Consider the following 17,100-nt stretch of genomic DNA (forward strand, 5'->3'; position numbering starts at 1 on the left):
ACTCAATAAATAGGTATAAATACCATCCCATTGCACAGATGAGGCTGTGACACATGTAGAGGGTTCAGCCACTTGCCCAGGATCATCAGGCTACTACATGGCAGAGGCAAGGACTCCCAAGCCTATCATCTAACACATCACAGGACCTGACTTGTGCCTTGATATGTATAGGGTAATCATTTAACTGCACAGTGCTTCACAAATGCATGGTCTCTTATTATAATTTTATAGAGTAAGAACACTTTCAAATATTTTCATATGTGCAATTTTTCTTTTGTTAGCATTTTATTTTAGCTTTCAACACGTATCAAGGTTATCTAAAGAGTATTTTTAAAATAATTGAGAAAAGTAAAACACTGAACTAAGAACAAGAAAGAAAAGATTTCTCAAAGAACATCTTTTTAAAATAAAGAATATGGTACCTGGTTTATATACCTACCACATGTTATCTAAAACTTCTACCTAAAACTTATTTTAAGGCATGCAACTTTAAGATATTATGAAAGTCAGTATGCAAAGCATATTAAAGTGCTTCTTACTAAGCATGTAACCAAACATACTGATTATGCAAGTACATTTAATTGGACATAATTAAAATAATGATATTTAAATACTGATGATTTTAAAAAGAAAAAATAGAAGTTGGAATTAGCCATGAAATGCATTCAAAATGCTAATGAACTTGCAATATCGTTACCCCTTTATTATACAATACTTCCAGTTTAAAAACGAGCAACCATTGGCCACTTTTACTCAGTTCTAAATATATAGTTTAGAGATATATTCATTCAGTGACAAATGATTTTATTGGATAATATAATACTTTGTGCTTAGTTTAATAAATAATTTAAGAGCTACATCGCAACCACTATTTTCTTCAAAGGAAGACATCAAAGTGACAAAAAAAAAAAAATAAAGTAAATTTTCCACAGGAAGAGCTGTACCTTGTTAAATGGACACAATCTCAAAAGCGCTCACCAATGTCATTCTGATCTGAAGATAACACATTTAGGTATTCTCCCAACTCTGGTAGCTTTAAAGTGGCTGTGGGAGACTGATGACATGTGAAGGTAACAGGTTTGCAGCTGTGAGGCCGCATTCACTTTACTTGGTTTAAAGTTTCAAAAGAGTTCACTGTCTCCAACATCGGGACAGCAGGAGCAGAATTCAATAGGGTAGAAGAACCCTAAACTTCTATTAAGTTTCTTTTCTGACCTCTTTGTGTAACTCACTAATAACAATACAGAAAAGGTGACGCAAGAGTAATTTTCATTAAATTACCTCAGCACTAAAGCTTACTATTGTAGGATAGGTATGTTTCAGTTTTTTACTTTTCAGAAATGGACAAAAAAGCTCTGAGAGCCACACAAATCTAAACCCAAAATTTTTTTAGGAAAAACTAATAATCACCAATTAACTCTGGCAATTAAAATACAAATAAAAAGGTCACAATACCATTTACTGAAGGGACAACTGAGATGGAATTTAAGTGTCTGGCCTAAAGGCACATAACTAGGGGACAGAGCAAAAGGATGAAACAAAAACTGGAATGAGCATCAGAAATCCTAGGTTGAATTCTAGGTTACAATCATTAAACTCTACTCAGATATACTTCCAACTCAAAACATTGCAATAGAGAGATCATAAAAAATCAGTTAAAATTTGTAAGGATTAGAGACTCTTTTAGTGGTCTCTCTCTTTTTTAAGAATTTACCTTAATCAGATTTCAAACACAAGTAACACTCAAACAACTAAGTGCTCAAAATACAAAACCTTTTGATAGTAATAACATTCCCTAGGATTCACAAGCTGGGAATTCTAACCTCTCCAAATAGCACACGATGCCTACCACTGGCTTTCATAGTATGTTCATCCTGCATGTTGAAAAAGCACTGGTTGAGCTGAGTGAAAATGAGAAAAATAATATCAATCCTCTAGAGGCATTAACATTACAAAACCTCAGAATTCACCAAGATCAAGACAAAATAAGGATAACGAAAGGAATTAATGCAGATCAACAATATTCAGATAAATAAATATAATTCCTGTCAAAAACTATAATCGTCTAAAGTCACTGAGAATGATAGGCAGCATCAAATTTAGCAAAATGGATTTCTATTTCAATATGCAGTTGGTTCTTTTCCAAGAGCTCTGGTTCATACAGTTCCTCCCGTGTACCAGATGTCTGCCCCCCAGGCTCTGAAACACCTACCAACCCACACAGGAGAGCTATTGCCTTCCCACTGCCATGATGATACGTACAGAAGGGATCACAAAATGAAAGAATTCTTTAAAATCTACTGTTTATTGAATCATTTAACTTGAGGTCAGTGAGTATAGGTACACAAAAATAGTTTGGAAATGAAAATTGTAACTGCTACTAAGAAACAAGCAAATCAAAACACAGGGTTTATTTATAAAAAGCAAGGGAGGGGATTTTTGTTTGTGGATTGACAGCAAAAAAAGAAAGAGAAATATGGGAGAATTCTGTTACTGTATTGCTAGAGATGTTGCGTGTTAGTACAGTAAAAACTCCCATTGTTCTACATGCAAACTGTAATGTGTCTGCATAATTGCTAGTCAGGTTATTAAGCTCTGCAAGATTTTGAATAACATAATTTTTAGATGTTAAAGGAAAATAAGGTCTAGGTATGAACCAAAGTAAATAATCAATAAAGAAGTAAAGTTGATTCTCAGCTCTCTTTTAATAGAGTGTAATGTGAGTACTGTCACATCTGAGATGCAAAGTACTAAAACAAAAAAAATATCTGGGGAAAATTCTTCCCCTAACTCCTTGGCATTTCTCTCTTAAAAGGGTAAAGACAAAAACAGGAACATCTCAGAGTGAAATACCTTTCCTTCTTGGAATTCTAATGATAACACTATATTATGGGGAGCTTCTACAAAAGATGCAGAAGGCTTAGCACTTTCATTTGTACCAAGATTCAAATAAAATATCCCTCCTACATATATATTGATGTATAGTTAGATAAATAACCATATTTACAAGTATGTCAGCATGGCATGGTATTGCAGAGCTAGGTTCTACATTTAGACTACACTATTGTTTCTCAGCCTTTTCGCTGAGATCAACTAGATTTTGACTACAAGTTTGAATATGGCTCTGAGAGTTAGTAAGTAGGTCTATAATCTCTGGCAAATTCCTTAACCTTTCTGGACTTCAGTTTCCTCAGTGGTAATACAGAGGCAATAATTATGATTACCATACAGGCTTGTTTTAAGGATAAATTGAAATAAACTAATTAAAGTGCTTACAGCATAGTCCAATATACAAGGGAACCAAAAAACAAAAACAAAAAACAAACTCCAAAATTAGCTTCTAGAGGGTGGGCCTCTTGTAGTGTAGGTTTCCCCTACTAGGTGAGTGTTCTAAGAACCCATCTGTATCAGTGTACAAGCTGGCGTTGTTGTGAGAGACTGTGCTTGGCTTTAGTTCATTTTTTTTGAAGTCTCTATCAATGTATTTGCCCATTTCCTGATGGGTGATTTACAAGCGCACCTGCCCACACCACACTGAGTGTTCAGCAGTTTCTGACCAAAAACAGCATGACCCCCCCATGACCCACCGCCCCTATTTACCTGATTTTGCCCCAAGTGACTATTTTTTGTTTCCCTGGGATGAAAAAAGTCCTTAAAGGGAAATGTTTTGCCAACGTGAAAAAGGTGAAACAAAAAAATGGCAGAAGCAATAAAAGGCATCAAAATCAACAAGTTCAAAAACTGACAGCAGGAAAAAGTCTCAATAGGTGTATTGCATCAAATGGAGAGTATTTTGAAGGTGGCTGAAGTTAAAACATGTAAAAATAAATACACAATTTTTTATAAATAAATTCTGTTCTTTTTGGGTCCCCCTTCCTCTAGTAATTGCTTAATAAATGTTAGCCATTATACTTTATGTTTTCTCATTGAATTTTTATGACACTTCTGTGAGGTAGGTATTATTACTCTCATCCTATATTTAAGGTAAGTTAATAATTTGCCCAAAGTCCCACAGAAGTACAGCAGGATTTGACCCTGGATCTGTCTAATTCCTAGCCTATACGCTTCCTTCTACCTAATACCTTACATGTTCCACATAGGTCTTGCTCTAACATCATTACATTTATCAAGATGTATTTAAATTGCCTTTCAACTGATCTTTAACCCTCAGAGTAAACTATATGAGGACAGAAAGTGGGTCCTGTTTATTCATTTCAGTCTAATAGTCCAACTCCTGCCCACTCATCCAGACTTCAAAGCTTCTGTGTGAGGCATTGCTAGGTGCTGGGATATCATGCTGGGTAGACAAAAAGGGTCCCAGTCCTAATGGGACTTAAAGTCTGCTCAAAAAGACATAATCAAGTAAAAATATAATTAGAAACTGGTATAGTTGTAATAAAGGAAAAGAGGAGGGTGTTAGAAAAGAATATAGGAGATGAAACTCATTTAGTCAAAGGAAATCAAAGAAGGCCTCTCTGAAGAAGGAACACAAGCTGTTATGAGAAGACTGAGTAGGAGTTGGCAAGGCAAAGAAATGTGGATTTAAATCACTAGTGCAGAGGATCCTAAGAAGAGACCTTAACTGATGTATGAGGAAGGGAAAGCCAGTGTGGCTGGAAAGTGGCCAGCATGTCTGACAAATGGTGTGTGCAGGGCAAAATGGTATAAGATGAGAAGAGGCAGATGAGCGACCAGAGCACGTAGGGATAGCAAGGATTTGGGAGTTTATTTTCAGTACAATGAGAATTACAGTTGCTTTTTAGAAAGATCATTCTAGCTGCAATGTGGAGACTAGATTGGAAAAGGACAAAAGAATCTGGGAAACCCACTGGGATTCTCTAACAATAGATCAATGGAAATGTGACAGTGGTTTGGGACTAGGAGGGCGGTAGTAAGAGTGGGGAGAGGTATACAGATTCAAGGTATACTGCCTCCCCCGTGCCTAACACTGCCTGGCAATAACGGAAACTCAGTAATTTGTTGACTGACTGATTCCTCAAGCAGAGCTGTTGCTAGTTCTAAGGCATCCATTAACCCACAGATGCATGACCTCACCCTCAGCAGTATAATCATCTAGTGCACAGGAGACACAGGAAGATGTTGGAGAAATTATTATTAAATTAATAAACCAGCTGGCAAGAGTCCACTAATGAAAACCTCTTGATGTGTAAACGTTATCTTTGTAAAACAAAATGCCTTTCCCACTCTGACCATGGAAAATTTTAGAAGCCAGAAAACTATCGGCTGTGTGACTCTACAAGCTCATGAGAGAAATGTATTATTTAAAATAGCCTGAAGGTTTGCTGCTAGAAATACAGTAAAACACTAATGGTGCTGAAAGAAAGCCCTTTCATTAAAGAGGGGAAAAAAAGCTGTAGTTAGAAAAACAAACTACACTCATTATTCTACTTTCTTCCTTGTAAAAGCATGGACTCTGTCATTACTTCCTAAAATAACAAAATATATTTATTATCTATTAGCAACAAATTCAAATGCGGAGTATATATATTTTCTTATAATTTGATAAATTCCAAAGTCAGGACAGAGAATGTTCTCACAATTTATTTAATAATTTTCACCTTCCATATAAATTTATCTCGCTAAAACTATAAAACTAAAACCACTTGGAAAACCCAAATGTTCATGTAGATATGAGATCAAGAGAATTTATGATTACAGGCAACTAAAATCAAAATCTAATGATTAATCCCATCACTTCTGAAAATGTTTTTCCATCCTTAAGCAGGCCAACAGCATTAATTACAGGTAACAAGGAGTAGTTAGGCTTACAACAGCTGCTCTCTTGCTATGACTAAATTAAACCTAAGATACCTATCAATTTCTTAATAATTAAAGCTTTAATTATTATTAAATTAGATAAAACAGTATATGGCTTAGGTTAGGGTAATAAGCTCAAATGTTTGGAGGCACAAATAAAGTTTAATTTGTTATAGAAAAAGAGTGCTCATTAGTAGAAGGTTCAACCAAGTGCCTTGCACAGCTTTTATCAAAAGGCCACCCACTGGTGCCTCCACCACTGCTTCTGAAGAATCTCAAACTCTAACGTTAGACATTAGAAGAATAAGAGGGTCTGAAGTAGATTTCTATGCAAAGAACTTAACAAACTTAAAAATATAATTTGTTTTCTTCCATTTAGTAGGAAACCGTTTCCCCTACACCAAAAATAAATATGGTACTCTCTGTACATGTAGACTGTCTTTAGGGTTTTAAAAATGCTCTTTCTGCAGACCTGGAAAAAGATACAATAGAGCATCAAATAATTTTTTGCTCCTACTACTACAAGAACTATTTTAAAGAATCTTGGTAACCCAGGTAGATGATAGAAAATCTGAGAAGTTCACTGAGGTTTAAAAGTTGAACGAAACAAAGGTATGAACTGTTCCATCTATCTTTTATCAATCAAGAAAACAAGATTGTATATTAGCTAAAATTCATATTTTACCAACATCTGCACAAGTTATTAATATTCTAATTCACATAAACAAACAGAAATGAATACCCTTAAATTTGTTATTCTCATTTTATTAAAGAAGTTCCTCCTTTCTCTTAGTTTGTACCAGTGTAACTAGTACAAAATTACCTCCATTAATAGAAAAAGCCATTTATTCCAGCAGGGAAAATAAAAGCCTAAGCTTTGACTTTGGACAGCTATTAATTACAAAAAAAAAAATTAAAAATAACATACCTTAAATGTAATGTTGTGATAAAAGCATACAAATTTACAGGGTGTGGCAAAAGTAGGTTTACAGTTGTGAGTATGTGAAACACAGTTTATTCTTGTATTCTTATTTTGTAATTATTGTATTATTTTCCACATGAATAACTACCACACCCTGTATTAATTAAATCTTAAACAGTGTTCAATTCTATATGAGTATACTATACAAATCAAATATTCTCATTCTCAGAATTATCTCAGATAAAAGATAGCACAACTGAATAAAAGTTCTCATTTTTGCTAAACAATTTCTATTTTGCTAAATAGAAAGATCATTTAAAACAAATACCTATGAGCCATCTATATGTAAGCAGAAAGGACCAATATTGCTAAGCTAAATTAAACAACATTAAAATGAGGTATTTCAATCAATTTTAAATCAAACATAGGTTTGAATAGCAGGTAACACAAAACATAATATCACCCCTCATTTCAACCAGAATCTCAAACTTTTGGACTATTTATTTCTTCAAGTTATAGGCTGTTTATTGCCAAATTCATAATCCTCTGATATTTTCTTAAACAGATGAAATTTGCTTCCTTTCCCTAGGGAAATGCCAGACTCTAGTGATAGCTAAGAAATACGATAAAATTAGTTTAATTACTTAATGTCAGCTTGATAAGTCACTGCTCTTTAATGCAAAAACTGCCATTTGTAATTAATGACTATTCATATCATTTTAACTGATCAAATGTCTAATACATAAAAACATTGAAAGAAGTTTTATATATCTTACAGCAATTCGGTGGAAAAGTCTTGTCCCAGGGGTATGTAAATCTGAAGTACAAGAAACCTCTGGATCAGCCCAACTAGAATGAGAGGGGGAAAATACACATTCATATGTTGAAACCATTTACATGTCCATACAGACAAATATAATCAAAGGTCATCAACAAGTTCAAGCTTTTAGCATTTCAGTAATATATAGAACTGAAATAGCACTACCCATGAGCTACAATTGCATTATGAAAGCAAAAAACTGATTAAGTTAAATCAAACTCTAACAACAAATATTGCTTTTTAAAGTCCCATCTGTGGGATTGGTTAAATTTTTATGAAAATTTTAAAAATAATTTTTTATTGACTACTTTTAATAGGTTGAAAGAAAATGTACATAGAGACATATAAAACTGAACTACAGATTCCATCAAGGCAGCCATAAAAGCATTCGGCAATTACTTTTATCCACTGACACTTTTAACTGTACTAAACAACTTAATAAAAAACAATAGATCAAGAAAAACAATTATAACAACTAGAGCTGAAGGTTTGATGAGCCATATATCAGCAAACCATATAAACCATATCAAGGTTTATATGGTTTTAAATATGCTGTCCACATTGAGATGGATGGAGGAATATAATCTAATATTTGCAAATTAAAAACTGATAACTTTTATTCCCCATCACCAGCTTCATCTTGATTAAAAATATTTGAAGAAAAACCAATCCCTTGGCACTTTGGATAGGTGAAGTCTGCAACTGCCTCAAAAATCAATTAATTTCATACTACCTGTAAGGGGGAGCAACGCATTGCAGGGAGCACCACGGTGGAGTGCGGGGCTCCTGGATCTGAGGGTTACTGTCCGGAGCCAGCGGAGGAGGGAGCAGGGCTCTGAATCCCCCAGAGCCCGCCTCGGGGTTGTCACGGATGGGGGAATAAACACGAGTCATTGCAAACACTTCTCTGTTTGCTAGGAGAGGGGACATGGCTCTTCCCTCTAGGTGAGAGAAGGCCCTGAATCCCCCCCGTCCAAACGCTTTTATTGAGAACAGTATGCACAGGGGTATGGATGCAAAGCTCATCAATCAATGTCAAAAGGCTATGTATACAGAAAACAGATAGAGATCTTGGATAACAATTGGAGGAACACAAGAGATCTGTCTCAGGTCAGCGTCTATGAATAATGTAAATCGCCTTCTCAGTTTGAACTGGTTATCATCGCTTTTGAGGGAAGAACAAGCATGCTTAGAGGAACTTATTTCTAGGCCTGAGTGTCCCCGGAGCACCCGATCCAGTTTTGGACTGAACCTGCCCTTAATACGGTTTCAAGCTTGAGCCAGGCGGGCGGGGCAGAGCCACCAAGAGATAAGGAGGCCTCTTTCAGATAGAATGAGGACTCTGGTCAAGTCCAAGCCAAGCCGAGGGGTGCAGGCCTTTCTGCCCTTTCTCTGTGTCCTCCAAGTCCTTGTCTGCTGACCATACTGGTCGATGCTGGCTTAGGTCATCCCTCCTCTTGAGGGAACTTACTCATCATCAACAAGTGACCATCACAGGGCCAAGCAGGGGGGTGGGGGGGACAAGTTACCACCTCCTCAGTGGCCTGTTTTCCCAAGGCCTCCTTGATTATTTCCAGCCTTGGGGCCCTCCTGCCTGTAGGCGGGGTTACAGTCCCTGAAACCAGATGGGGCGTTTCCCAACAACTACCTCTTCAGATTCATACACTTAATTCTTTTCCTCTTAGGTTTTGAACTTTTGCTTGATCTCTCAAATATGATGCTCTTAATGGATGTTTTAATATCACTACTTCCCAAAACATACCTTTTAGGAACTTTTTATTCCAAATCAGTAGGCCTAACATATTTAAATATTTTAAAGTAATAATATGTGTTTAAATAGTCTATGTGAGGGCAGTCTGGTTTATAATTCCCTTGGTAAACTGTTTAACAACATTCCTGAACAACTTAAACAGTTCCTGTATCATACAAGAAATTCAGTATCTAAACAATAAACATATTTGATGAAATATGTTTAATATTTCTAAATCAAACATACAAGGATACCATTTGCTTAAAATACTGAGCTTAGTACCATCCATACAGTAAGCAATATAACAAAAATAGGGAATAACAGGCTCTGACCTTAGAACATTCTCTTAAGAATCAGATTGTACCATATTTATGGGAAAATCCAGTGAAGAAACCAGGGTCCTGGAGTACAAAACCAAAATTAGATATCAAAATGAGGCCAACCTAAATAAAGCATTGTTAACCGATCTCTCTCTTGCATCTTCCACTGATTGGCTCTCTGGTATATTTCCACTGCACAATGGCCTCTGTAAATAGAGCTGAGAGAGCACCAGGATAAAGAAATACAGTCTTTACAAAAGGTCCCTAGTTTATGTGATAAATCTCACTGAATCAGCACTGTTCTCTTCAAATACAAAGAGCTACACATACAGTGCATTTTTATATGAACATTCTTAGATATGAAAGGCACTTGCCCTCAAAAAAGAAACCTTTATAATTCTACTGTCTCACATACAGAAGCTCTAGTTTCCAAAAGGCTTCATTTCCAAGATTAAAAGAAGTATGAAAATAATATATGGTGATGATCTGACAAAGAAAAAAGAACTTTAATAACATTTAACATACACTGATCCTGTGTGTCAGAAAAGCTAAATAAACTCTATAGTAATATTTTTTCCAGGGGCTTAGTAAATTCAAATGGAGTCTTCATATCTATGTTATATTTAAAATCACTTTAATGTTGAATGTGGAACTATTGTTAGTAAAAAAAAAAAATGCCCATTAAGTATATAAAATCATAAAAATTTAGTGTTTTTACTGAAATATGCAGATTTTTGCAGTTTTATAATGTTTGTCCTGAGACAAACTATCTTTATTTTTAAGGGATCAGGCTCTTTTTTCTTTTGAATATTTTAAAACACATTTCACTAGTAAAATACCATTAGATGTTTAAGCAGTGGTTTTACAGTTGTTTCATTACAGAAAATGACATTTATACACCTTCTATACATTTTACATGTGTTAGTTGTCCAAAGAGTGCCCTGATAAATCATGACTGAAACTGGTTCCTATCACAGTCCTGGCACAAACAGCACACTAATCTGCACCTCACTGCTTCAATATAGATGAGAGGAAACATTATGCTTTCATTATGGGTTATTCCATATCGCTTGGGTAAATGAGAAAACCTGTCTGGGTCCCTTTACTTTTCATGTAAAAACAAGGTCAATAATTTAGCATTACAAATTATAGGATTATTTATATAAACTAGATCTATTATTCAATAAAGATTTATTAGGCATCTACTAGGTTCAGGACTCAGTGTTGAAATTTTTGTATTGAATAAGACAGATATGGTCTCTGCCCTCTTAGAATTTATAGACCAGTTCCACGAAGAAGGTTATGGTGCTTTAAAGCATATGATCCTGGGTCTTAGAGGGAAAAGTATGATGAGTGAAGGTTTCCTTGAAGAAATAAAATTGGAATTCAGCTGTGAAGAAGAAGCAGGGATGACAGAGCAAAAAAGGTGGGGGTAGGAGAGAGGAACAGATTTTACAGGAAGAGGGAACACTCCATCATATAATGAAAAAGGCCATAGTAGAGTAGGTGAACTTAAAAGGCCTAAAGGGCAGGTAGGAAAGACAGAAGGGAGAAAGCAGCAGGAGACAAGTCTGGCAAATAGCTAGAAACCCAATCACTTGGGGCCTCCAAGGCCACATGAAGGATATAGGTCATCCTAAAATCAATGGAAAGCCACTCATATATTCATTACTTTATTCAACAAAGATTTAGTAGATGTCTACTATGCGCTAGGTACTGTTCTAGGTGAACAAAAAGACTAAATTTCTGTGCTGGTGGCAGTTACTTTCTGGTAATAGTGAGAAAAACAAACAAATGAATAAATAAATGGCATGTTAAATGGTGATAAGAGCTATTGGAAAAAGTAGAGCATGGTAAAAGGGATCAAAAGTATGGGAAGGATTTAAAGGAAAGGTCAGGGATGATAAAGCCTGAAGGGGAGCATGTGAGCCATATAGCTATTTGGGAAAAGGAAGCTACCAAGCTATGTTTGAGAACAGTAAGGAAAACTGTATGGTTGCAGCAGAGTGAACAAGGGAAAAATTAAGAGGAGATAAAGTCAGAGAGTTAAGAGGGCACCAATACTGTAGGGTCTTTGAGATCCCTGGTTTAGTCTGAGAGAGATGGGACATTTTCAGCAGAGGGGTTCGTTACAAGTATCACTCTAGTTGCTAAATGGACAATGGGAGACAAGTCAGAAACAGAGAGAACAATTAGAAGACTACTGCAGTATTCCAACCATGAGATAATGGTGGCTTGGGCCAGAGTGGTAGCATTGGAGGTGGCAAGAAGTAGCAGTCAGAGAATGAATCTAACTTAAACATAGAACTAACAAGATCTTCCTGATGGACTTAATGAAGAAAAGAAAAATCAGGCTAATATTATAAAACAGTTTTCGGTTTGGATAATCAAAAAGACAAGTTGCTAACCATTGAAATGGGGCTGTCTGCTAGAAGAGGAGGAGAATTTTCTAGGGTAAATCTGTCCAAGTAGAAAGGTCAGGTAAGCAACTGAAAATACAAGTCTTGAGTCTGAGAGAGAAGTATGAGCTGGAAATATAAGCTGGAGTAAGATGGTATAACCAAGGGAGTAAAAGTATGAAGAGGGTCAAGGACTAGGTCCAAGCACACTGCAATATTAAGTCAGGTTAGGGAGAAGAGGAAGAGTTATGAAAGGAAACTAAGAAGGAAGACCTGTGAATAAGAACAAAAATTAGGAGTGGGCATCCTGGAGAATGAGTGAAGAAAACAGATTAAGGAGGAGTTTCAACCTGGCCAAATGCTGCTGACATGTTAAGCAAAATGAGGGCTGAGAACTGGCAATTGGATTCAGGAATACAGAAATCACTAATGACTCTGACAAGAGCTCTATCAGTAGAGTGGTAAGGTCAAAGCCATTGAAGGGTCTTAAACAGACAAGTTAAAATGAGATTTCCTTTAAAAAGAATAGCACATTGGGGGCAGGAGGAGGTTCAGGGGCGAACCTCATAAAGATAAGCAGATGAAACTTAGATTAACACAGGGCTTCGAGGATGCTGATCCGGAAACATACCATTGGGATCAGATGCCACAGGCAGAGAAAAAAATGGTTTCAAAGATGAGCCTCAAACAGAAAGTCCTGGAAGAGACCATTCAACTGATAGATGTTTCCATGAGACAGAGCTACTTCAACTCTATATAACACGTTCCAGGGCAAAAAACAAAATGAATTCATTTGTCTGGCTAATGATTTACTCAAGTCTCATTACCAAAGCCAGCTGGTTTAGAAATTATAGCCTATTATTGTATGGTTTCTTTATGCCATAAATTTAACAGACCTATTAAATACCAACTATATATGATACCCTGCGGTAGGGGTACAAAAGAGATGATGCAAGATTCCTACACTGGAGAAGAGCACAATCTGGTAATTAATATCACTTTATTTGATAAGATGCTAAGTAAAAAAAAAACCTGACATATTTAGAGATGCTCAAATGTAATTCAAAAATATTGCTATTTAAAATAAAAAGGAGACTTCAAGATGGCAGAGGACTGAATGGAAGGCACACTGACCTCTTCCCACGACCAATCTGGAATTACAAATAAATTATGGAGAAACCACCTGGAACAAACAACTGAACAATAGTGAGAGAGAAGCCTTATAACCTTGGACAGACAGAAGAATCAGCTTTAGCACAACCTGACTGGTAAGGAGTGCAGTGGAGACTCAAGAAGGCAGGTGAGGCGCCCATGGGCAGCAGTGTCAGAGGGATATTTAAACAGCCAGTAGGCTCCCCCGGAGAAGAGTGGGGTCTGAACTATAGTTGGGGATCTCCAGTCTACAGCACCAGAGACCAAAAAGTACCCAGATAACAGCCAGCTGTGAAAAGCAGCAGGGTTGCTCTCTGCCAGAGACTGATGGCTGGAGATGCAAAGAGCCTTTTAAAGGACTAACACATAAATTTTTGTTTGCAGCCACTTACCCTGGGCTCTGGCAAAAGCTGGGGCAGAGAGGGTTGGAGACGTCTGAGGACAGACCGAGGAAGGAGGCTTTGGGGAGAGAACAGAGGGAGTAGCTGGTAGGATCCTAGTGCTGATATCTCCCACATACGGCTCGTGCCATCTTGCTCAGGCAGACCACTCCCCTGAGCAAAAGCAGCATGAGAAGACCCAATAGCCCTGCCCCCAGGAGGCTCTGCCCTGGCCTGGTGGTGTGTAAGCCTTACTGCTGAGTACAGAGTAGCAGTCACATATGGTAGATCCCTGGATAAAGGGGGCACAGCATGGTCTAGAGACACTTGATGAGAGTCTGGAGATGGAGGCTCTGGGGAGAGAACTGAGAGAGCAGCCAGTGAGATACTGGTGCTGACTCCTCCCCCAGAGGGCAGCAGCCATCTGGCTCAAGCAGTCCGCTCCCTTGACCAGCAGCAGCATGAGAGGACAAAATAACCTCATGAACAGAAGGGACTCTTCATCACCCTGTGGTGCCTAAGTTTGACAGCTGAGTGCAGAGTGACTAGACTAACAAGTGAAGGAGACAGTCACAAACAGTAGGTTCCTGGAAGTCTTGAAAACACTGCCTATGGTTAGACAGGGTGAACAGCTGACATCATCAGAGGTAGATCCAGAAAGAAAAAACAGTGGTCTCCTATCACAGAAGTTCACACCACAAAGTCAGGAAGTCAAGACAGATCAATTTAAGAAGCAGAAGCAAAAAGGAAGACTATCACAAATAATGGGGAGAAAAAGAAATAGCCCCCAGTCAAAGGGAAAGGAGGAATCCCCACAAAGAGAAGTAAATGAAATAGAGGCAAGTCAACTATCAGATATTGAGGTCAAAACAATGGTTTTAAGGAAGCTCAGTGAGCTCAGTGAGATTGAAGAGAATTACCAAAAACTACAGGGAAACTACAAGGAACTTACTGAAAACTATATCAGCATGAAAAAGAACATATCAATAAGAGGCAAGAGAAAATGAACACAACTTCTGAATTGAAGAACATAGTAGAAGGGATAAGAGCAGACTCGATGAAGCAGAGGATCGAATCAGTGAACTGGAGGGCAAAGCAGAAAAAGCTCCCAGAAAGAGCAAGAAAATTAAAAAAGACTCAAAAAGAATGAAGTGGCATTTGGGGAAATGCAGGAAAACCTGAAAAGTAATAACATCCATATAACAGGGATACCAGAAGGAGAAGAGGAGGAGGAAGGGATAGAGAACCTGTTTGAAAAAGTCATGATGGAAAACTTCTTCATTGGAGGAGAGAAAAAGTCACACATGTCCAGGAAGCACAAAGGGTCCCATTTAAGAGGAACACAATGAGGTCCACTCGAAGACACATCATCATTAAAATGGCAAATATCAAAGACAAACAGAGAATCCTAAAGGTAGCAAGGGAGAAAGAGGTAGTTACATATAAGGGAGCCCCGGTACAACTAGCAGCAGACTTCTCAACAGAAACACTACAAGCCAGAAGGGAATAGCAAGAAATATTCTAAGTTATGAAAAGCAAAGGCCTGCAACCAAGACGGCTCTACCTAGCCAGGCTCTCAGTTAAAATGGAAAGCGAAATAAGGAGTTTCCCAGACAAAAGAAGGCTAAAAGAATACACTTCCCCCAAACCAGTATTGCAAGATATGCTAAATGGACTGCTTTAAGATGAAGAAAAAGTTTCTATGGATACCCTGTTCATTTCACAGTCACCTATACTTGATATTATCAATATTTTTAATGCTTATTAATCTGATTGTGACAATATGTTATTTTAATTATCTTATTATTTGTTGAAACTAAAACTGTTTGTGTATATTTCTTGCCTATTTCTATTATTTTTAAAAATTTAAATGACTTTTTGGTATCCTTTACCCATTTTTCATTAAAGGTTTGCATGATTTTTTCCCTAAAAAAAACCCCTCCAGAAAACGATTAACCTGTTTTTAGATGTGTTGCAAATACTTTTCTAATCTATTACTTGTCCTTTAACTTTTTTCATATGTGTATTACTATATAGTCTTAAATGTTTAATATAGTCTTATTGTAAATACCTTACTTTATAGCTTCTGGGTTTGAATATGTTACTTCAGGGTAAGAAAAATATTATTTTGTATTTTCTCCAAAAACTCCTTAGAGTTTACATATTGATTTTTAACTCGCCTGAATATTTCTTGTATAATGTGTGATATAGGGCTCTATATTTGTTTTATTTCAAGTAATAGTGGTCCATGCACCTTATTTGTTGAATAAGCCTTATTTTCCCCCTAGATTTGAAATATCAATTTAATCATATATTACTTTGTTAGACAGATATATGTGTTTGTTTCTAGAATTCTCATTTTATTATCCTTGATCTACTTGATTATTTCTGTGCTGGTGTCATGTTTTAACTGCTGAGACTTTACAACAGATTTAAATTTTTAAATAAATTATAATGGATCTTGACATTTAAAAAGATAAATAAAAAAAATCAATCTGCATTTTTTAAAAAAAAAAGAAAGAAGGAACTCCTACCTTTTGTGACAACATGGTGGAACTGGAGAATATTATGCTAAGTGAAATAAGCCAGTTGGTGAAAGACAAATACCATATTATCTCGCCTATAAGTGGAATCTATTCAACAAAATAAACTAACGAACAAAATAAACCACAGGCAAGGAAATATGGAGCAGACTGAAAGTGACCAGAGGTTATGGGGAAGTAGGACAATGGTGGAAAGAAGGAGAAGAGACTAAACAAAGAACATGTATGAATGACCCATGGACATGGACAACAGAGTGGGAATTGACTGTGGGAGGGGGGGCAGGGTGGGATGGGTGGAGGAGGGCAAAGGGGGAAAAATTGAGACAATTGTAATAGAATAAACATGACTTGAAAATAAAATTTAAAAAATAAATAAATAAATAAAATAAAAAGTTAAACGTACTTAATTTCATTATTAAACTTTTTCTTCAGAAGCACCTAATATAACAGGAAACACATAATGGGGTAGCTAATGTCAAATTTGCATAAATAAAGTGTATGTTCACTCTTAAAATAGAAATCCATAATGGTAACTGAACTATATTTAGAAATGTTAATTGAAAGCCAATTCTCTATTCAAGGCATGCCATTTAAATTTAATCATAACAACTTCACACAGAAGGTCATTTTATACAAGCAAAAATAACTATAAAGTTCTGCTATCACAAATTACAAATAATCTTAAAGACTGTATAAACTGTTTCATTTGTTACAGTGTTGCACATGTTACAGAAGAGTCAGATTAATTTTTAATTATAGGCCATTGTACAAGAAATATATTAAAAGATTCTTCTGTTTCTTCCAATTAAAACTATCATCTTCCCATTTAACAAGCAATTATAACACATTGAAAAATATTGTTCTAAAATATTCTTTTTAGATAGAAGTTGGAAATTGTTTTTTAGGCATTGAATCTTTGGTAGAAGAGAAATATTTTTTAGAGTCAACGGAGAAATGTTACTAGAAGTGACGTGATTTTATGAAAACCATGACCATGTATAGATGCAGAGAGGATCACAGGGAAATATATGCCAAC

General features: G+C 36.3%; 1 protein-coding gene across 3 annotated transcripts in view; it reads right to left on the reverse strand.

The window, feature by feature from the left end:
* Window positions 1-17,100, reverse strand: part of CFAP20DC (CFAP20 domain containing) — a 253,337-nt gene that overhangs the window by 223,004 nt on the left and 13,233 nt on the right. For all 3 annotated transcript variants that reach the window (XM_054595084.1, XM_054595085.1, XM_054595083.1), the window contains exon 4: window positions 7,477-7,549. In XM_054595084.1, coding sequence (XP_054451059.1) covers window positions 7,477-7,549 — 73 coding nt within the window. The remainder of the gene's footprint in view (window positions 1-7,476; window positions 7,550-17,100) is intronic.

The sequence above is a fragment of the Pteronotus mesoamericanus genome, unplaced genomic scaffold, assembly GCF_021234165.1.
Source record: "Pteronotus mesoamericanus isolate MK-2021 breed Mesoamerican mustached bat unplaced genomic scaffold, CSHL_Meso_final scaffold_54, whole genome shotgun sequence".
Classification (NCBI taxonomy): Eukaryota; Metazoa; Chordata; class Mammalia; order Chiroptera; family Mormoopidae; genus Pteronotus; species Pteronotus mesoamericanus.